Source organism: Colossoma macropomum, unplaced genomic scaffold (genome assembly GCF_904425465.1).
Source record: "Colossoma macropomum unplaced genomic scaffold, Colossoma_macropomum, whole genome shotgun sequence".
Classification (NCBI taxonomy): Eukaryota; Metazoa; Chordata; class Actinopteri; order Characiformes; family Serrasalmidae; genus Colossoma; species Colossoma macropomum.
In genome coordinates this window covers 20,525,951-20,547,995 of record NW_023494804.1, presented here as the reverse complement: position 1 = coordinate 20,547,995, position 22,045 = coordinate 20,525,951, and the positions used below count along the sequence as shown (strand labels likewise).

The 22,045-nt window shown below is 38.7% G+C and overlaps 1 protein-coding gene across 1 annotated transcript; it reads left to right on the top strand.

The window, feature by feature from the left end:
• Positions 1 to 51: 51 nt before the first annotated feature.
• On the top strand, positions 52 to 20,368 carry mrrf (mitochondrial ribosome recycling factor). The gene is made up of 7 exons (XM_036595710.1): positions 52 to 152; positions 3,162 to 3,326; positions 3,683 to 3,835; positions 9,893 to 10,011; positions 16,000 to 16,091; positions 18,712 to 18,871; positions 19,695 to 20,368. Exons 2-7 carry the CDS (start codon positions 3,164 to 3,166, stop codon positions 19,770 to 19,772), a joined length of 765 nt encoding a protein of 254 aa, XP_036451603.1. The 5' UTR covers positions 52 to 152; positions 3,162 to 3,163; the 3' UTR covers positions 19,773 to 20,368.
• The last annotated feature ends 1,677 nt before the right edge of the window (positions 20,369 to 22,045 follow it).

Sequence of the window (22,045 nt, the reverse complement as noted above, 5' to 3'; positions counted from 1 at the left end):
GCGTGGAGTGTTGATGTTTCACGCTGAAATAGATGACGTTCCACACACTTTGGTGACGTTTCTCACGCTGTACCCTTGAGATGCTCGTGTTTTGAATTAAAGTGGCTTCACCAGGCCATGCTTTGTGGAGGAAATCTCACTGTATGAGTTTAGTAAGTACATGTAAATGTGTTATTTTAATTGTAGTGAACGTAGAAGTGTCTGTGCTGCTAACACAGACTGTTCGTCCGCTTGCTGTGGCCTTTTACTTGCAGACAGTAGCGGTAGCTGCGAGGCTGAAGTTCACGTTTCCTGTTCGCCAGCGTCTTCGAATTTTCCCGTTCCGCCTTAAATGGTGCAGCAGATACAGTCTGGCGCCTGAGGTGTTATTGTAACTGCTGCACCATTTAAGGTGGAACGAGAAAATTCGAATAGGAAGCTGACTTCAGCTTCGTGACGGTAGCTGGTTAGCAGTGTGACTGTCTGAACATAAACACATTTATTACACTTTATACTGGAAACGTGGCATTAATTAATGGTACTGTGACTGTTTTGTCACTGTCTGACTCAGTGTGATCTTAAGAGGAAAAGATGTATGCTATTGAGGAATGTCAGCTCATCCTCTGAAGCCACTCTTGCTTCTGCTGTGATATTATGGCTGAAACCATCCTACTGGTGCACTTACTGCCACCATCACTTGGATAGTTATTGTGTCATGTTTTACAGTTACTGCTAACACTTCTTTCATGAGGCTATCTCGCACAATAAGGGCGCACCAGCTGCCCTCGCCACGTACTGGATTCATCAGTCCGAGATGTGCGGAGTTTCACAGACCACCTGTGCGACAGTTTTTCCACTTCAGTTGCCCTCTAAAAGCTGCCATCATCCCCTGCTCTGTCTTCTCCTCTTGTCTCGCTTAGATGGCTAGAGTTGCCAAAGTCATGCTTTTCAGGTTTGATCTGCCTTTAACCATAACAGCTGCGGCTTTCATCAAAGCTGCCACACGCCGTCATCGAGGCCTGATAAGAATCACTTGTTTGAGAGCAGCAGTCGTTGCGTCTGCTTTCAGCTCTTGTGCCGTCTGACCGCCACTGACATGGTGGAACATGGCAACTGTGAAAACAAACAGGGGCCTGACCTATCTCACCGGCTGTCACTCTGGAGACAATAAGCAAGGCTTTATTTTGTCTAGCCTGACACCTCACACCTACACAAGAGCTACTACCTGAGATTTCCAAGCATGTATGGAACAGCACCACTCTTACAGGTGTATCATCCAGTGAATGATTTATGGTAGATTTGGAAATATCAGTTTTTTTTAATTATTTCATGCCTTGTAATGAGTTAGACTTATAACTTTCAATTGATTTTAGACTGGAAGTTTACTAGAGCGTTTTTAAATTAATTTTAGAGAAATTAATTTTTTTGTGGAAAAATTGTAGAAGGTGTATAGAAACATCTTCATGGGTTCACATTTAAGAAACGCCCCCTGGTGGTAAGAGTAAATGATGACAATAGTAATTAAAAAAAGCACAGATGCACACTGTATGTTCAATTGTGTGCTCACAGCTTGTACCCCCGTAGAAGTGCATTGTCAATAGAATGGAGCAACTGCAAATGACCCTAAGGTCACTATGACCAATGTCAAGCATCAGCTAGAGGCGTCTAAAGCCCCCCAGCACTGGGCTGTGGAGCAGCGGAGCTGCGTTCTCTAGAGTGATGCAGTCCATCTAGTACCTTTGGGATGAGTTGGTGTGATCTAGAACTGATCATCCATCATCAGTACCTCACCTTACTAATACTCCTGTGGCTGGACGTGATCAAATCCTCACAGCAGTGTTGCAGTGTCTAATGTAAAGCCTTCCCAGAAGAGTAGCAGCTGTTACTACAGCAAAGGAGGGCAAATCTATTAATATCCTTGATTTCAGAAATAGTGTATCATATTGAATATATTTAAAATGTATATACAGCGAACACATTTCTATCTGTCCCGGGATTAGCAAAAGTTAATCATAAAGTCAGAAAAATCAACAAAGCAGAAAGTGACCCGCACAGCACTAACCACAGGAAGCCAAGCCGAGTCTGATGTTCCAGAGTTTATTATGTGCACCCTATTGTGTATTATATTTGTCATATTATGTCATCTATGTTATGTCACTGTCCTAAATGTGTTCAGTAGCATATTCTGTTAAAATGCATGAAAAAGTAACATTATTAAGAATTGTGGTTGGCAGTTTTCTTCATGTAATTATTCTGTTAATGCATTTCGTGAAAAATATGCTTATCATTTAAATGAACTTCCAAAAAGGTAATTTTTGTCTCTCACTGCAGTGCTTCAGTCCACTAAGCTTGACAATTGCAAACTTGTCTACTACTGAGGAGATTATTAGTTTGATCCCTCAGAAGAGCCCAGTAACATTTTTTTTAATAAATTGACCCTTAAAATGACCTTCACTTAAGATAGCCATTTAATAATACCATGTTCAGACATTTTGCTTACAGGACAAATGAGTGTAAAATCAGACATTAAAATAAAGGAATTGTAATTCACATTAAAGGAATTGTAATCACTTAGATACTCATTCTTAGGTTAACATGAGGTTACATGTGACTACTGTGTTATCATGTGACAAACTTTGCTTTACTTTATGTTGTGCTACTAGCAATCCTGCAATATTTCAGGCTAGATTTGTTACAGAATCAGTTCAGATTTGCTGTCTGATCCAGTATTTTCTGCTGATATCTGGCAGATATCAATACTGGGTATTGGGCCAGTGCTGAATCTAGTTTAAATAAATTAAAGGGCTATTCTACATTTTTCTTCTTCTTTTTTTTTTTTTTCGCTGAGAGCCCCTTATTACATTTGTGTGGTTTTATGTACAAACATCCCTAATTCATTTTTACCTGACCATTTTCCAACCTCTCTTTATCCCTTAGAGTTAAACAGGTTTTTGTGACAAAAGCAACAAATTCATAATTAGCAGCTTAGTTTTCATATATGGACTGCATGGATAGGAGAATCAATAATATGTTTTGAAACATTTACATAGTTTATGTTGTACACCAAACTCTCGTTTAAAAAAAAAATCATGATGTGAGCTCTTTGAAGCATGTTAAAAATTAGTGCAGTTCTCTGATGTATTTTCCCCCTTCCTCTCCTCTCATGTGCTTTCTTACTACAGCTATGGCATGTAGCCGGCTAGGGCTGCTGCGGCCAGCGCTCTGCTTCATAAGAAGCCCCCTTCCAACCTGTGTGAGAGTGCCACCTCTCCTCCAAAATGTCTACCCTCATGTAGGTGTCTCTCCTCCTTTTTTTGTCCGCCATTACGCCACAAAGAAAAGTAAAGGTCAGTATAGCACCTGTATCACTCCTCTCTCTCTGCACCACAACACATATGCCACACAGACCATTTCAAAGGGCTGAATATAAGGGTGGGGGTGGGTCTGCTGTTTGTTCTTTAAAAAGTCTCTCCAGTGTAGTGCTTGCTTAGGTTCACTGGAGTGGCCCTTTAGAGTCCATATGAGAGGATGAGGAATTCCTCTTGTGTCTTGCTTTCATATGTAATAGCAATGATAACCTACCAGCATGCTGGCGAGTCCTTTCATTTCTCTGTCATTCTCTCTCTCCCTCTGTCCTCTCTGTTTTTGAAGCAAATAGTGGTCATGTTTAATCTCTCCATTCTTCTTTATTTCTCTGCCGCAGCGAAAGCAAAGGGCCAGGCGGCCAAAGTGAGCATCAATGCAGCCCTGGTGGAGGACATCATCAGCCTGGAGGAAGTGAAGGAGGACATGGCCGTTGTACTGGCCACACTAAAGGACGACTTTAGCCGCAACCTGGGCATCCGAACCTCGTCAGGTCAGGATTGGGCTCCTTTACACACAGCTGCTAATGCTTAAAATATTTGTCCGAACTGGACATCAAACATTTTTTGGGCTTGGGTCAGGTTCAGATTTCAAGCAGTTTTTTTAATCCACTATGTTGGAGTCACTCGTGTTGTGGCAGCAAAGTCCACAGGGCCAACATGAAAACAAACCATAATGTGAAGTTTATCCATTCTAAAAACTTTTGTGATATTTTGAAGGCATTGATTTAATGATTTACTTAATTAATGCAGAATTTATAACTAATTGTGGATGATAATGTCCAGCTACAAGGTAACTTTACAAATACTGTCATTAGGACTGTGCAAGCTTACTCAGAGTACTGCTAGTGGTCAGGTTCAGATGTCTTGAACCCCAACAATGACGTGCACCCAAACAAAGACCAGCCTTTCCAGCAGTGCTCATTTTTCTACAAGGTTATCAAGGGCAACCTCATAACTGTGACCAAGGTTACATAAGGCTAGAGGAGCATTGTGTTGCCTTGATCTCCCTGAGGGTCAACATACAAAGATCCATCCTTGGATCGATTCTGTTACTGACTATTGTTCCACAAGGTGGGAACTCTTACCCTGTTTGTGGTTCTGCTTCCTCGAGTACATCCAGGTCAGGCCTGTTCAGGTTAGACCGGTCCAATCCCTAATTGCAAAGTTGAGGCTATTACAGGGGTGGGAGTTGTAGTGTATGCTGTGACTTTTTCCCCTGATCAGCTGTCACCAAAAACAGTGAACAGTGTGCTGCCCCTAATACAAATTATACATGGACTTGAATAGCTAACATATATATATATAACTAAAAAAAACTTGAATAGCTAACATATATATATATATATAACTAAAAAAAAGCATTTTCAACACGTACACATTGTTAGTCTAATAATGATATCAATAGTAACTTTATTAATATAGCATAATCAAATATTTTTGTTAATTTTTGATGAACAATAAAGAAAATAATATAAACCAAATAGTGTATGGCATAAAATAACATTGTTTAATAAAAAAGTAGAAGAATAAACAAGCATTGAAGTAGAAAGAATAGTACTATACTATAATACTATAATATTATAGTAGTGCTATTAATATTATTAAATGCTTTTTGTATCATTATTTAAGCATAGTCAAATATAAAATATAAAAAGCTGGGCCAATATAAAAATAATTGCCCACCGCTAGGATATTTCGTGACCCCAACAGCAGAGACTTTTTTTTAAACCCGTGCTCTTTTTATTCAACTATTGACCTTCTCGTTCCTCCTCCTCCCTCATTCCCTCTTCCCCTCCTCCATCCCTTCCTCTTCTCTGCGGCTGTGGCTTCATCCGTGCCGGCAGAAGGACTTAGACCTGTCAAGCCGCTGAGCTTGTGGAGACATTTGGCTAGTATGACATCATTTTTTTTAAATGGAGAATGATAGTCATCTGGGCCTCATTACAGAGAGTGTTTTTGTTGTGGAGGAGGGGAAGAGTCACCTTCACTTTGGGAAGGAGGTGGTGGAGCAGCGGATTAATGCGATGACCTGGTGTCTGGGCCAACGCTACATGGATTGTGGCCTGCGGTTCTGGCTGCTGTTGAATGCCATGCTCTTTCTCTCTCCAGCATGGCTTCTCCTGTTCCCTCTCTGGGCAGCAATAATGCATATGGGCCCACAGACAAATGAGCCTTTGAGGGGCAACATCTCTCTTCTTGTTCATTTGTATTCTTCCAAATGCTTTGAGTTGAGTATAGATAAGCCTTTGGCTTCCATACAGTGTCTCATTCTGAGCCAGTAATGGACAACTCTGGGCCCTCAGTTCACTATTTTGTCTGCTTCGACACACAATTCAACTAGTTGCCAAGGCCATTCTAAACCCTGTAGAGCTTTTGCCTTTCAGAACCTGAATTAAGCTATCCATGCTTCGCCCCCCAGCTTCTAACTTCAAATTATATTTATCATGTGTATATATTAAATGTTACATTTAATATATACACATGATAAATATCAGGATATATATGTATATGTTAGGATATATATATATATATGTGTTTATTTGTTTGTTGTTTTGTTTTTTTGTTTTGTTTTGTTTTGTTTGACAGGTTGGTCAGTATCCGCTTTTGGTTATACCTTCAGACCGTCTCCAAATATCATGGCAATATATATTTTTACCTGAAAGCCCAGTGTACAAGTTGCGTAAAAATGCATAAAATACATAAAAGTTTTGCAAATCATTTAAAAGCGTTTGTCGCTTCTGTGCTGTTTCATCCTGTTATTTTATTTAATAAATTTCAAAACATCTGTCTAACAATAGTTTGTAAATGTTAAACATTGCCAATAAGACCAGTGCATCTGTTTTTGTCTTAAACACTGAATGTAGTGTACCATACTGCCAGTTCATGAGCTCTATGTTATTAGACCAAATTTCTCCTTTTAAAACAACTGTGAATAATGTAGGAAATTAAAATTGCAGCTCTTCCAGTGTACCTGGCACGCAGTGATGTTTAGGTAGGTGGTACATGTCAAATTGACGTCCACATGAATGTGCGGACTCAGAGTTTCCCAGCACAACATTGCTCTTCATCAGCTTTTCTGTTCTCCAAAGGTGCCATCACTTCTCCAGGTAAAGGGTGCACAAGTATGTAGCCTCATTGTTTCCAAAATGCTCCAACCCAGTCATCTCTCCATAACAATTAGGCTCTCGTCAGAGTCGCTCATACTTACACATCATATGCCTGCACGTTTCATTCACTTCCAACATGCCAACTGTGAGAACCGACTGTTTGCTTACCGTTTAATATGTGACAGACCTTGACATGCCATTGTCAGGAGATATCAGCGTTACTTGCTTCATCTGTGAGTGGTCATAATATTTTGGCTCATCGGTGTTTAAAGCCTGTTCAGCCTCGGAAAGTCGATAGAAAACTACATTGTCAAATCATGGATAGATCTGTGTCATGAAGAATCACCATCAGGCTTGTCCTCAAAGCAGAGAGAGAGCAAATCATGAACCGGAGAATCCTTTCAGGTTTTGAAGAGAGGTTATGTTATCAGAGAATGCACTCTTTATCTGAATGCTAAGTGACCTTTGGGCTCCTCTGATGGAGAGGGCAGGAGTTGGAGGCATGACCAGGAAGAGCTCAATTGGTTAATAGCCTCCCGGTTGATCCTCATCGTTTTTATAATGGAGGAAACGGCAGTATGTAGCGCTGAAGCGTTAGCAGATGTGAGAGGGACCAGGTAACACGCACACACATACAGATAGGGACCTGAGTCTAGGGCATGTCTAGTCATTATCCAAAACCGGCAGCCAAAGATTTCGCTCATTGTCGGGGCACGCGCTGTCCCTAATGACAGAGTGGAAGTTTGGTTCTTTGTAAGCCACATCTGCTCTATTAAAGCTGTCGACTGATTGGACTGGCTCTGAGTCCAATTCGCAAATGGTGTAATTTTTTTTTTCTTTAAACCATTCCAGGTATTGCCATTGAGGCACATGTTAAGAAAATGGTACAAATATGGACATGTTCTCTTGAGCTCACAAACGCTCGCTTTGAGCGGAAAGACGCACGCAGGCTCTTGAAAAGATCAAAGTGGAGAAAGAATGATAGTAGATTGCGGAGTGTCTCGGCAACTCTCCACCTTTTCTGGAGTGAGGGATAGAGAGAGAAAGAGGAGTAGGGGTGATGGACGGATAGACAGACAAAGTTAGTGAGGTAAAACAGAGGAAAGAGAGAGAGAAGGAGAGCTGTGGAAGATGAGGGAACGCAGATGAGGGGAGGAAACGTGTTGGACTGAAGCTTTTGGTTCTCCGTCTTGAGAAGGAGCAGAACGAGAAGGTGAACTGCTCACCTCCCCAGAGGAGAAAGAGAAAGAGAGAGACTTTCAGTCATACTTCAGGCAGTTGCCTCTTTCTTTGTTTCTTCCTTATATGTTCAAATTGAAGAGGAAAGAAGAAAGACTACAAGTAGGGAACATCCCTGAGCTAAATATACTCACCATTTAAACATCTGTCATTGTTGTCCGCTCTGCCAGTGTCCTGTTTACAGCCCTCATAAACAGTCTGTAAGATTGTGTGTGTTTGTGTGTGTGTGTGTGTATGTATATATATATATATATATATATATATATAATATGTATATGTGTATGTATGTATGTATGTATGTGTGTGTGTGTATGTGTGTATATATATATATATATATATATATATGTATGTATATGTAGTTTTCAATTAGGTCTATTTGGGGAAAATTTCTATCATATTTTGTAAAGGTTCTGGTTGAGATATGGCAAATATTCTGATCAACTGCTGATAGTTTACATTAGTTTCCAAAAGTTTAGAATCATTTATTCATATTTTTTTTTGTTCAGTGTGAACTGAAATGATTTAAGCTAGACAGAAGGTATTATAATATGTTTTATTAAATATTTCAGGTTTATAGGAACCCTAAAAATCTCTCAAATTAATAATATGCTGTGATTATCTGTTTACTGTAATTTCTATAATTACCGTAATTTTTATCTGCCCTGAGGTTTCATCTCCACTTTTCAAATACCTCCTCTTTCTCACTAATTTCAAGTTAGGGTGGGGTAATGCTTATCGTATTCGTAATAAATTGGGTCATAGTAGATCACAGTATGCTTTCCTGAGAATATTCTGGATATTGTCAGTACTTAAAAACACTTCCCAACTGCATGTTTGATTACAAAGAGAGCATACTTATTTTTTGGGATTTAGTGCAGCACAGAATGTGCAATGATAAATATAAATGGTTGTATTCATATTTTTGAAAGCATTTTTACATGTGGCACTAATTTTGTCTAACAAATTATTATATGTCAGAAAAAATATATATCGGCACATATCATGAATCGAGAAAGATTTTGAAGTGTCATGATGTTACATTTTGCCATATTGGCCACCTCTTTTGAAGTACTCATCTGCAGCTCATCATAATTCTGGACATGTGAAGTTTCTTTATTTTTTTTAAAGCTTCCTGAAAAGAAATCTGTGAAGTTGTAGTGGCATCATAATACAATACTTTTATACATGTACCCGCTACGAAAATTTGAATTATTGAAAACAGTGATTCCAGACTTTTGAATGCTATTGTATATTTCGAGGCATATTTGTGCTAATGCTGATATTTTGGAATTGTATGCATAGAAAAGAGGTCATGTTAACCATTTAAACTCCCAGGGTCCATATTTGAGCACACACACTTCAGTTCCTCTTTCATAACTACATAACCAAATAACGTGTCGCAGAGTAGTTTATAGTAATTACTGAATAATATGTTTAATTTTTTTATGACTGAATAATGACCGGCAGTTTACAGGGTTAAAATATTACAAATTTTCCTTCTTCAGATTTTAATTTTAACATTTTGTGTAGGGGTGCCCTGATATGGGAATTCTGGACTGATGCCGATATCCGATATTTGTCATATACGTATCTGCCGATGTTGATGCAGATACATACAGATTTATAAAACACAGAAAACAGGACTAAAACCATCTGGATTAACATTACAGGGAAATTTAATCATTATTAGTAGAGGGTTACAAATGCAGCACAGCAACCGAGCATCAACTAAACATTCTGCTCTTCCGAGTACAATAAATACATCACCAAATCAGTCTCAGTTTGAAATATAAAGCTCTGTTCCCTTTTTGTCTGCAGTTAACAATATGATCCTGATAACATTGTGCATCCCTTATTTGCACAATGTGCAAATGTGTGCGCCGGTTCATCTGGAAGATAAACTAAAGCTAACGCAACGTTATTTGCATAAAATTACAAATTATATTACTTAACCATAATTCGTACTATAATATTAAACAATCAGTTGTCCATAGTGATACAACTGTATTATTATTATGTGTTCCGTTTTACTGATCCACTGCAAAATGCTGTCTACTACAAGTGTAAAAATGCATCAATTTTGAAATCTGTTGCAGAATATCAGAAACGTTTGTAATCAATTATAATGATACTAACTCACAGATATCCTCACTTTTGGCCAAAATAAAATTCAAATGCAAAAATCACCTGTATTGTTTACAGGTGCACTGGACCACATCACAGTGACCACCAAGGATGGGAAATTCCCTCTAAACCAGCTGGGCCAAATCTCCATGAAATCCCCACAACTCATAGTGGTGAACATGACGAGCTACCCTGAGGTAACCACACTGCGTCTCACTGAGTCGGAGAAATCAAGCTCTAAATCAAAGCTTAGCCTTTTTCTACTATTTCTGCACAGTGAGAGGTGAAATATTTCTGCATGCGAGAGCCGAACACACTCACATGAATCACACACTCGCAAGCGTGCGCACACACACATACACACACACACTGGTCTTGCTCTGTAACCTGAGCATGGTGGAGCTGGTCCAGCGTGGTTTTGGGGAAATTGATTGATCGTAGAGGGGAAGCCCTTTGTTCTCTCAGAGTGATTGAAGCAGCGGCCAGGAGGCTGACAGAGATCAGGAAATGACCGCACACTGCCCTCTACAGCACAGAACTGCCTTAATGTGTGCTATTTCTAATACACACACACACACAAACATATTTGTTGTTATACAACGTAAAGACATGGAGTCATACATATGTCCCATATGTATCATATATGTGTATGGACCTATATGTAGTATTTGTATCATACACAGCACTGTGCGAAAGAGAGGCCACTTTTCTTTTTTTTTTTGGAGAAATAGTTATCAAATAGAAGATATTCATTTTTCCAGAGATATTTCTGTGGAGATTACATATAAAATAATTCACTTGCATACGGAAGAAAAATACATGAAAAAACAGGAGTTTGTAAAACTGGAGTTCAAAAACATTTTGAAAGATGCAAAGAAAACTGGACTCCGAGCAAAGACCTGGTAGACCACCAAAACTGTCCCCATCAGAAAAACAGTACTTTTATCTTTGAGAGAGAGGAGAAAATCAAGTTGCTTCAGAACTGAAAACATCTGAAGGTGTTTCTGTCCATCCTTCCACTGTGAGAAGACAACTCAGCGCTATGGTTCTGAAAGGATGTGTAGCTGTCACTGAATGTATTTGATTACTTGGATTGTAAAAAAGCAGGAAATGCAAAACCAACTTCTAAGACTGAACTTCGGAGGTGTGGAAAAATATCCCTGAAAGTGAGTCTCCTGAAAAGAATGGAAGCTGTAATGAAGGTGAAGCGTGGACACATTAAAAAACTTAAGGATTAAATTAAATATAGTTGTTGAGGCTTCTGTGTAATTTTCAGTTAAATGTATGTTTTTCTGCCTTTTTACAGTAATATTCAAAAGTTTAGTCACCCTTAGTCAAATTCCATGTTTGTTGATTTTCTAAGTGCAAATAATACACATTTTACTGCACAGTCACTGTTTATTTTCTGAATTTAACATATTTGGAAGAATAAAACAAAAAAAGGAAAGTTTATGGCACATTTTATATTTCATGTTTTATTTTTTTCCAATAAGTTAAACTTATTATAAATTGTGCACTGCAGTTAGTTGACTGTAGAGAATGTGAAAAGCAGTGGTGAAGTCCTGATCATTTTGTCGTTACTGACTTTGACCCTGCATTTTTATCCTGAGAGAGAGAAGAAAATCACATAGACATGCAAGCGCACAATTTTAACATCTCTCTTCTTTTCTTTCTCTCTCCTGTCCGCTTTCTGCCCCTCCATTTTTGTCTCACTCTTTCTTTTACTTCTTTTACTCTTTCTCGTTTGTCTCTCTCTGATATCCTCTGTGATGTTATTAATGAGAGTAGTTTACTGCCTGATGCTCAGATAAGTCTGTAAGAGAGATTAATGGTCTTTCCTTTTGGCTTATAGGTTCCCAGTGCTTCAGGGTCTAGTATCAGTCCATGGCTGAAGTCAACAATCCAACACTTCAGTATAGAGGATTTTTAAAGCTATAGTTCAGCAAGAAGTCAAATGAAGACAGCATTCCAGGTTCCCTAAATGCAGTTGATCATGTTACAGTAGTGTTTTTTTTTGTAGATATCAGTATCATGCAGTGTCAGAAAGAACATTAGCAAATATATTTAGGATTACTTAACAAGGTTTGAGGCACGTTTGTATGATTCTAATTGGTGGGGCTTAAGCATCCATCAGTTGTTTGCTACACTAGCATAGTACCTTCAGTGCAAAACTAAAAAAGAAACTTCTGACATTAAACATGCTTTGACTGAACAACTACATTTCAGATATGGAGAAATAACCATTTTTTAACCATTGTATGAACGATTCTCTATACTAAAATACTGCTTTGTTCACTGAACTATCTTTTTAAGCTCTGTTTGTGTCTCTTGGTATCTTATGCTGTATAAGCCTTGATCTGCCACATCAAGTGAAGCCATAGCATGATTTATATTACCATTAGGTAGCTGTAAGTATGTGGTTTTCTATTCATCACCTTTAAATTACAGTAATGCACAGAAGGATTCTGCTCAGCATTATAGCGTAACTTTTTGTGCACGGCAGCTCATAATGCCCTTCAGTGGTGTGCAGGGTGTCACAGTAACTGGCCATTACCTAACAGGCCTGCAAAAAAAAACAACGTCGAGGTGACTGGCCTGGCCTGAAAGCAAACAGCTTTATAATTGTTCTAATTCATTACACACGCCTCAGCCAGAGAGGCCATTGTTTTGCAGTCATTCATTAAAGAGCTGGGGAAGGTGCTGTTTCACTGAGAAACCCCAGTGGCTGTTGTGCATGTAGCTGTGCAGACAGCGCCTGTGTGGTATCCACTCTCATTAGGAACGTGTTTTCTTTAGCTCCACTCTTCTCGGGCCTTCTTTGAACTCTCGTCGCGTTTTTAATCAAAAGCTCGTCACTTTTTTTAACATGTTAACTAAAACCAGGATCTTTTCTCTCTCTTTTTTTTCCTTTCTTTACCGTAAGAGGTGGAGGCACTGGAAGAAAATAATAATGAAATTAGGAGAGTGTTTTTTGGAAAACACACCACACAGAAATCCTCACTCTCTGAAATTAAAGGAATAGATCAGGGAACAATTAAATTTACAAAATTTATCCTCCCTTAGCCCAAATGTAGTCGATCAGCCAAGGCCTGTTTGGTGTCTGAAGTTTGCTTTTTTCCTTTGCTTTGTAGATAACAAGTAGTGGAAGCTTAAACCCCACCAATTAGCATTGTGCAAACTGCATCATGAGTAATCTCAAAGGCAAAATTCAGATTGTCGTTCACATTACTTTTTTAATGTGACCTTTGTCTGACGTCAGTCTAAATAGACTGTGATCCTGAACTGACCCGCACGTGCAAAAGAACACCGGTCCACCCAGCATGCTCCTCCAGCAAGCACAGCTGTCCTCTATATTTCCTTAAGATTAAAAGACTCCTTTCACATGTTATCCAAACAAGCTGCCCAAACTGCTACTTTAAATTTAAAGGACAAACAGTGGACACTAAAACAACCACTTTGAGCACATTGAGTTTACAGAAAAGAGAAAAAATAGTGAATTTCTATGCTTGTTTTAATTGTGGAAGCTGATCAAGCAGTGAAAGAAAGCTTATTGTTTACCTGCTATGAAAAAGAATGAATAACCACGTAGACCAGACTTTTTTCCCCAAAACTATCCTTGAAGTAAAGCTGATTTTGTAAAGCTGTTAGTTTTGAAGGTCAGCACTGCATACTAAAGGGGCCTAAATCAGGATTGAAAGCATCAGATTCTGTTTTTTTTCTGTTCACACTGTCACCAAAAATAGAGTTGTTTTGGGTTTTTTTTGTTTGTTTCTTTGTTTTTGTTTTGTTTTTTGTTTTTTTTGCACTCAGCCAAATAGACCTGTTTATGGGGTTTCTGACACTGTACTGTTGTCTATAACGATGGAGGCAAGTGACAATTTAAGCATGCCTTTTGCTAATTGGTGGGAATAAGCTTCCAAATACATGTTAGCTATTACTTAGTTATAGTATAAAATAGTTGCAGAATCATATGACAGATTGATATACTTCTCTACTACCTAATCTGCCCAATTACCTTTTATCAGGGAGTAAGTCTTTCACTTGGGCTCGATATCATTCAGAAATCTACCACATTGATACCAGTACTGGTATCTTCACTTAAAAAAATTAATACTTTAGCATGTTCACCTGAAATCTAGTCAATATATCTACTGTTTCTTATTATGAGATTGTTGTAAGAATATTATAAGATTATTTAACTTATTTAAAGACTTTTTTTTGTTTTAAGCACTTATCTAATTAGTGTTTTTTTCAAATGGCTGATAAATAATGCTTAAAACAAGAATTCTCTAAAACAAGCAAAATCTGCTTTACTTTTCGAAACAAGTAAAATAATGAAATAAGAAACTTTCACTATAAAAAAACGTACAATAAGCAAAAATGTATAGAAACAGGTAGAATAATCATATAATAGTCTTACAACAGTCTCATAATAAGAAATATTAGAAATATTGACTAATTTTAAGATGTTTTCACTTGCTAAGATAATTTACCCTCAGTAACTCTTACAAGCTTGAGAAGTTTATTGCTGTAGCCGAGCTCATTGTCTGCCCCTTAGACCAGTGTATGTTCTCCCCAGTGGGCTCAGCAGGCAGGAGCCCCCGCTGCAGGTCATCAAAGGTCAGTGTCCTGCACAGCAGCCTCCTAGTCCTTTCCCAGAGGAGTGTGTGATGACAGTGCCCTGCAGCAGTTCCACGACACACACACCCTCACCTCTGTTACACACCCCTCCTCTCTGCAGCTCCAGTATGGAGAGATGTGTCCCCGTTTACTTTAGATCAAAGGGTCTGCATGTTGGTACGCGGGTGGGCTGAGGGTGCATGGAGGTTAGAGGACAGATGAAAAGGGGAGTGTGTGTGTGTGTGCGTGTGTGCGTGTGCGTGTGTGCATGTGCATATGTGCGTGTGTGTCATTTACACTGCTATTCAAAAGTTCACTTGACATATTAATAATTGTTGTTAGCTGATAAAATACTTGCACAGTATAGATTAAAACAACAGAACTGGACACCAGTAGGTATAATTACATTATTAACAACGTTATTATATAATAAGACGTAATAAATTAAGTTTTTAGTTTTTTACATAATTTGAAAATGCATGTCGCCCTTTACATTGTGTGTAAATTACATGATGAATGGACCGAAAGAAATAGCCCAACATTACTTGAAAAAAGTCTGGTTCCATTGACTTACATTAAAAGTGAAGTTTTAGACCTTAGAAGCTTTTTCTTTCTCCTGTAAAGTTATCATTTTGGAGATACAAGGTTTTGTTCTGACAGCAGTGATATATATGTACACACAAACACACATAATAGACCTTTGTGATCTACAGCTCTGTTCACCATTCTGGACACATGTAAACTTTCTTTCAGCTTCAAACGAACTGTTTGAAACCTGTGAGGAGCGGTAGAGTGGTTAGTAGCATCACGGATGTATCTGTCTGCAACAGAACTGTTTTATATTATTTTAAAAAATGCTCATTTTATAGAGCACAATTTCTGACTGTTTGCTGTGTTTAACATAATGCAAAAATAAAACATGCCATAACTTTTGCATGGGCCACATTTTATATTTAGTTTTTATCCCCAATATGTTAAATTCAGCAAATAAGCATTAATTTTGCATTAAAATGTGCATACATGTGTTCTCTGTAGATGATGTGCTACCTTATTTTTACTTAGAAAATCAACAAAATGTCATTGACCAGCGTGCCAAAACTTTTGCTTTCAACTATTTTTTTTGTTGAATATAGTTAATTAGTCTTATGAGCTGATTAGTAGAATGCAGGTCTGGGTTCAGATTTCTCTCTGATGTCCCCATGCAGACGTATAGATTTGTGATATCCTATCAGCAGCACACTTGATTTACAAGTTATGATGACCAAATATAATACTGGCCATCCACAAGGACAGATTAGGAAATGGTTAAACAAACACAGTAACATGCAAAAATCATTGCTTCTTGTATTAAGTTGTTTGAATTTATTGTAAAATTGATATTTTCCTGAAAAAATGAACACTTACTGTCCAGATAAACAGCTTTTTTAAAGTGTAAGTTTCTCCGATGTCTAAAACTGTATTTACTGTTTTAACTGTGCAGTGGGTGTTCGAGGGTTAGCTGCAGGTACAGCAGCCTCCTCAGCTGGCTGTTATTATGCCTGATGTGTGTGTTTGTGTGTCCTCAGGCCACAGCAGCAGCCACCCGTGCCCTACAGGAGAGCAGCATGAAGCTGAACCCGGAGGTGGACGGTACCATCATCAGAGTGCCCATTCCCAAGTGAGTGGCCACAGCACAGGGCAGAGGCAGATCCATCCAACCATCCATCCATCTATCCATCTATCTATCTATCTATCTATGATTCTCTCTCTGACTGACTGCCCCGCCTCTGTCTGTGTCCCTCTTTCCCCCTCCTCCATCTTTATCTGTCTATATATCTCATTCTCTGACTGACTGCCCCGCCTCTGTCTGTGTTCTGTCTTCTGTCTCTCCTTCTTTCACTCTACCTCTATTTCTGCCTGTCTCACACACCTACTAATATCAACATATTAATGTAACATTTTCAGCAATTCATTGTTTTTGCTGTATCTACTGAGACACCACCTTAAAATATTGAATCAAATAATGAATTTTGTGATTCATCACCCCCCTTTTAATAATGACTTGATAGTTTTCTTTTTGATCAAAATAATAGTTTTCTATTGATCAAAAGTACACACTGAAACTTGTTTGGCCCAAAGGTAGATTAAACACCAGAAAGGTTTGAGGGCTGATGAGTGGGGACATCATCACAAGGGGGAACAGTGTGTGTGGCCTGTAGCTTAGGCTTTTATGATTGTTTCTTCAGAAAAGGAAAAATGGCAAGATCAAAACAGATTTCTGTTTATTATGATAAAGTTACTGTAAATCCCCAAAGAAAATATACTTGTCTGTTAAAAGCATTTTAAAAGCTCAGTATTCCCAAACTTTTGATGAGCAGGGTACCTTTTGTCTACTCACACTCATTTCATCTGGATAACTCTGTTGGTTACCAGCAAATGTGCATAAATTCATTATTTACTATTTTGTTTTCTATCTATTTATGAGAACACCGGTTCTAAACAGTTTGGCATAGTCACAGAAAGCTGTTCTGCTTTCTGGCCAGATGTTTTTCTACATGTGATTTCTTTCATTTCTTTGTGTTAGTTTGTGCTGCAGCTCCACAGATTACAGTAAACAACTTGAGGTCTAAAAGATTATGTCAGTGATGAAATTTAACATGCTACATAAAAGTAAATCCACAGCCATCACTGTATCCTGTTTCATCCAGCTCTGAAGCCCTCTTCAGGAAGAAAAAAAAAACCTCTCCGCGGTCTGCAGTTTCTGACCGCTCCTGTCCGCTCCTGCCAAGCAAAATAGCCACACATCTCTGCCTTTATTCTGCAAACCACAAAACGTGTTGATTAGACAGCCTCGGCATGCCCATGGCTGCTATGGTGGCGGCAGGTGCTCGTCTGGCAGCGGCGTGCGGAGGGGCTGGACGCAGAGCGGCCGCAATCAGCACCAACTCCTCGTGTGGATTTGCATATCTAAAGAGAGCGTGAGGCTTGATTGGCTCAGAATCACTAATTACATACATTGTTTGCAGTAAACAGACACTGCACTTGGACTGTTTGCAAATGGTTCATAGCAAAATGCCAATTAAGGAGGAGGAGGAAAACTTCCACAAATACCAGAATTTAGTAAAAAAATACTTTCAGTCAGTTTTTTTGCACCTATTCCTGTTTGTCTGTAAGACCGGGGAGAAGAAAGGAGGCATCTGGTTTTGCTGCTCCGACTCAGATCTGGCCTGTTTTTAAACAACATAATTTTTTATTTCCTTATTTTATTCCCATTGCTTTGTCTGGAACATGATGGAGGCAATTAAGGCTCATGTTTTCCGTTTCACAAATCTCTGCCAGGGAATTTCTTATTACGTAAATGTCAAAAATGGTTCTTCATATGTGTCCTGTATTTGAAATGACCACTTTGTTGTTCTGAGTTCTTCATGCATCAATACCCATTTCTGTGTGGAGGTACTTTTTGTATATTTTCAAGACAAAAATGGCAAGATTTTCCTTTTTTTGGATATGGTACTATTATTATTATTATTATTATTATTATTACAGTTACTTAATATGTGTATATATATATATACACATACAGTACTATGCAAAACTCAAAGACCACTCTTTTTTATTATTATTATTATTATTATTATTATTATTTGCAGTGAAAACGGCCATTCATTTTTCGGTGGATATTTCTGAGAAGATTAAATATACAGTTATCCACTTGCATAATAAAGAAGAAAACTGGAGTTAAAAAAATAATTAAAAGATGCAGAGAATATGCGACTCAACCACCTGGAAGACCTGGCAGACACCAAAACTGTCCCCATCAGATAAACAGCACTTAAAGCTTTCATCTTTGAGAGAGAGGAGAAAATCAAGCTGCTTCAGATCTGAAAAAACCCACAAGTGCTTCTGTCCATCCTTCCACTGTGAGAACACAACTCAGCACTATAAGTCTGAAAGGATATGTAGCTGACAAGAAGCTCTTACTAAGAAAAGGAGACAGACAAAAATAAAATTTTGCAGTAGAACAACAAAACAGGACATCTGAGATTTAGAGCTTTTTATAGACTGATGAATCTACATTGGGATCAAACAAAAAGTTTGACACACTGAAAAATGTATATTTAGTTATTGGGGCTTTTGTGTAATTTTTGCTGAAAAATGAATAACTTGTGCTTAATGGCCTCTTTGACTGGGAATTAAATAAAGGGCAGTCTCTGACTTTTGCACAGCACCATGTGTATATATAATAGTTCTGACATTGTATAAAAACAAGCTTATAAGTGTGTATGTGTGTTTGACAGAGTAACGCGGGAGCACAGGGAGAACCTGGCTAAGCTGGCCAAGCAGTTTAGCAACAAGGCCAAGGAGTCTGTGAGAAGGGTGCGCTCTAGTGCTTTGGCACAGGTCAAGAAGTCCAAGGAAGGTGTCTCTGAAGACACTATCCGCTTAATAGAAAAGCAGGTAAAATTATGTGTTCCAGAACAGTCTTTGTGGTAAATGAACATGTTTGTATTGCACATCCTTCCCCTAATTACATTGAATTACATTTAGTGTAAGCTAATTGGACCCTTTTATCCAAACAACTCAGAGTACCGATTTTGGGTAAAATTCAGTTTGTATGGTTCATGGGAATCAAACTGGAGCAGGCCTTAGTACTCCATATACTCTAAAACTTATATTTGTATTTCCAGAGGTGGGTTGAGATGGTATGAAAAATTCCTTTCATGATATCCGTGACCAAAACCAGAGTGTGTTTATGTTAAAATATATTAAAAACATCTAAAAAGCACACATGCATATTCAAATCATTTCACCAGAGGTATTACATTGATGGACCTTTTGTTGAATCTCTCATATTTGTGTTTTATTCAACCTCCTGTATTTAAAACATGGAAAATCAACTATAATTTAAATAAATCTGAAATTATCATCAGCACTAATATTTAATGTTCAGATTATAACCATCTGAACATGTTGTCCTGGTGCAATATTTGCAAGGAGACTGTAGCGTAGGCTCGTTACTTTCACTGTGACCTTTTTCACTTTTGACTATGATGATAATCATATACAGTTATCAGAATTATTCAGATTTGAAGCCGTATGATTATTACTGGATTTTATATTGTGATACTATATTACAACCGATATCTATCTCATCCGTTACCCAGGGAAACTGGGTCAAAGACTGAAAAACAGCTCATTTTGAAACTTTGATGTGTAAGCATCTTTAACTCCACATTTCTGAGTTCTGATTATGTTCTTCGTCTTTTCCTGACATTACCAGGTTCAGCAGATAGCAGATAGTTACACAGCAGACATTGACAAACAGCTGGCCACGAAAACCAAGGAGCTGTTGGGCTGACATCGACAAGGCCTTCCAAACCCTCATGACGCTGACCTGTTTATTTTGGTCGTCATAGTTCAAGCTGGAAGCCGGAAACAAAGAAATCCTACAAACAAAGAAAAGGACACTCAACCCCCCCCCCCCCCCCCCACCCCCCCCCAAGTCCAGAAAAGAGGAAAAAAGTAATGATCATGGTGATAGAAATTGGAGTGTTGAAGGTGGCGTTTGGGCGATGTTTGTGTATTTTTCTCGTGCATAAACAAATGTTGCCATGGCACGCCAGTGGCTGTTGGCTCCCCCTGTCCTCACTTCTTCAAACAAACAAACGGGAGGACAGATGAAGTTTTAATGTGATTTGGGGGTCCTCCTCCTAATCAGAGCGATGCCACAAGTGCACTGTTTATGTAAGAAAGCGCAGCATTGAATGTAAACTCTGCGGTCTTTACAGGGTGGTGGAAGTCTCGAAGGGCGGTGCAGGAGCGCTCCCAGTAAGGCAGTGCCAACATTTGTTTCACATTCGCAGCCACTGGGCTAAAAACGGTCATGCTTTCCTTCTGTTTGTGAGTATTAATCGTATAGCTGCCGATACAAATGGAATAAAAATGCACACTGTATTTTTTGGGCCCCTGTGGCCAATTACAGCCTGTTTCTTTGCTTAAAGTTATTGATATCCATCTCTGTAATGGCATATAACTGTTTTCTGAGTAACCAGTGGCATATAACTGGCATGTAACTCTATACTGATATTGGAGCTCTGGATTAAGTGCATCATTTAGTTGGAATATCAATATAAAAGCTTACCCTAAGGTACAAAACACCACTATACTCTTAAATTAAAGGTGCCAGAAAGCATTCTTTGTAATGACACATAAGACTAATTGAGTTCTTTTAAAGTACCATCCATTAAAATGTTCTTTTGGGAGCTGAAAGTGGCTCCAAATAACCATTTTGGCACCTTTAATTTTAAGACTGTAGCCTAGCGCTTGCACTGAAAAGCATCATCCCTAATGGAGAAAAACACAGGGGTGACTGAATAAACAGAAGTTTAGAGGAGGTAGTCCACAGACAGAGGAAACACGCAGGTTCCTGCTGGTCCTTGGGTCCATATGTCAGCAATTTGGGGGCATTGTGTATCTTGGCCTGGACCAGAGGCTCATGATCGATGGAGGGGTGAAAATCCTGAGCCGCTGGCTCGAAAATTGCTTTCAGCTGATAGCTTCATTTCACTTTACATTTATCAACCGGATTACTGCGCGTCTCTCTCCGTTTACAACTGCCATGATGGAGGTGATGGGGATGGCAGTGGAGGGGGGGGGGAGGGGGAACCAAATGTTTTTTCCTGCCATGTCGTTGAAAATATACATGCATAAATTGGCTCTGTAAACTTTGGGCTCGAACATGCGCTCCTCCGCTGGAAGAGGGGAGTGACTTACTGTGCATTTTCTCTCTCTCTCTCGCTGACTCGCTTGCTCACTGCAATGATAATGTAAAGATCTAAATATGATGACAACTTAACAAACCACCTTAATAAAATAGGGATGGGCATTTCAGTCAAAGTTAATGTTCAAATTTTAAAGGCATTATTCGGAAAATATCCAAGTACTACCCCCATGAAATGCATGGTATAAAAAGTCTAGGAATCTTGGCTAAAGGCTACTACACTGGACACCTCAAGAGGTATTGACCGGAAGTGGTGATGCCATCAAGCATCTTACTTTTACTGTGCTATATTAAATCCAGATCACAAATCTGTTTGGTGACATGGCTTGAAATTTACACAGAGGGAGGTGTCAATCTAAGGTCTTTAAGACAAACAGACAAATGTTAAACATCTGTTTTCACCTTAGCTAATGGTATAAGCTTATTCACATGGTATTTCACCTCATACCTTTAAGCTTTTAAGTTTGTGAAGTTAGTTAGCTGATACTAAACCTGATAAATTCACTAAATAATGCCAAAGTTTTATTCCATTAAATATGTATGAGTACAGTGTACAGTGAGCCTGTGCTTGACGTTTATCAACACTTTTCTGCAACGCTTACTATATGCTGTAGCTGTGCTTTGTACTGTCTGCTCCCCGGAGCAGCCTTTCTGTGGTTTCTACTTTGGAGTGAACAGGTAAGAAACTGAGCAAAACATTAGACACAGGCTCTACACTGCCCTCGGGTGGAGCATAGAGTTCAACTCATGGATCTTATTAGAATGTAAAACATTAGAGAAATTTGCATTTGCATATCTGTTCAGTTTTTTTAAACTCTCATGTGCACCTGAGACTCATTTTGCAAAATCCA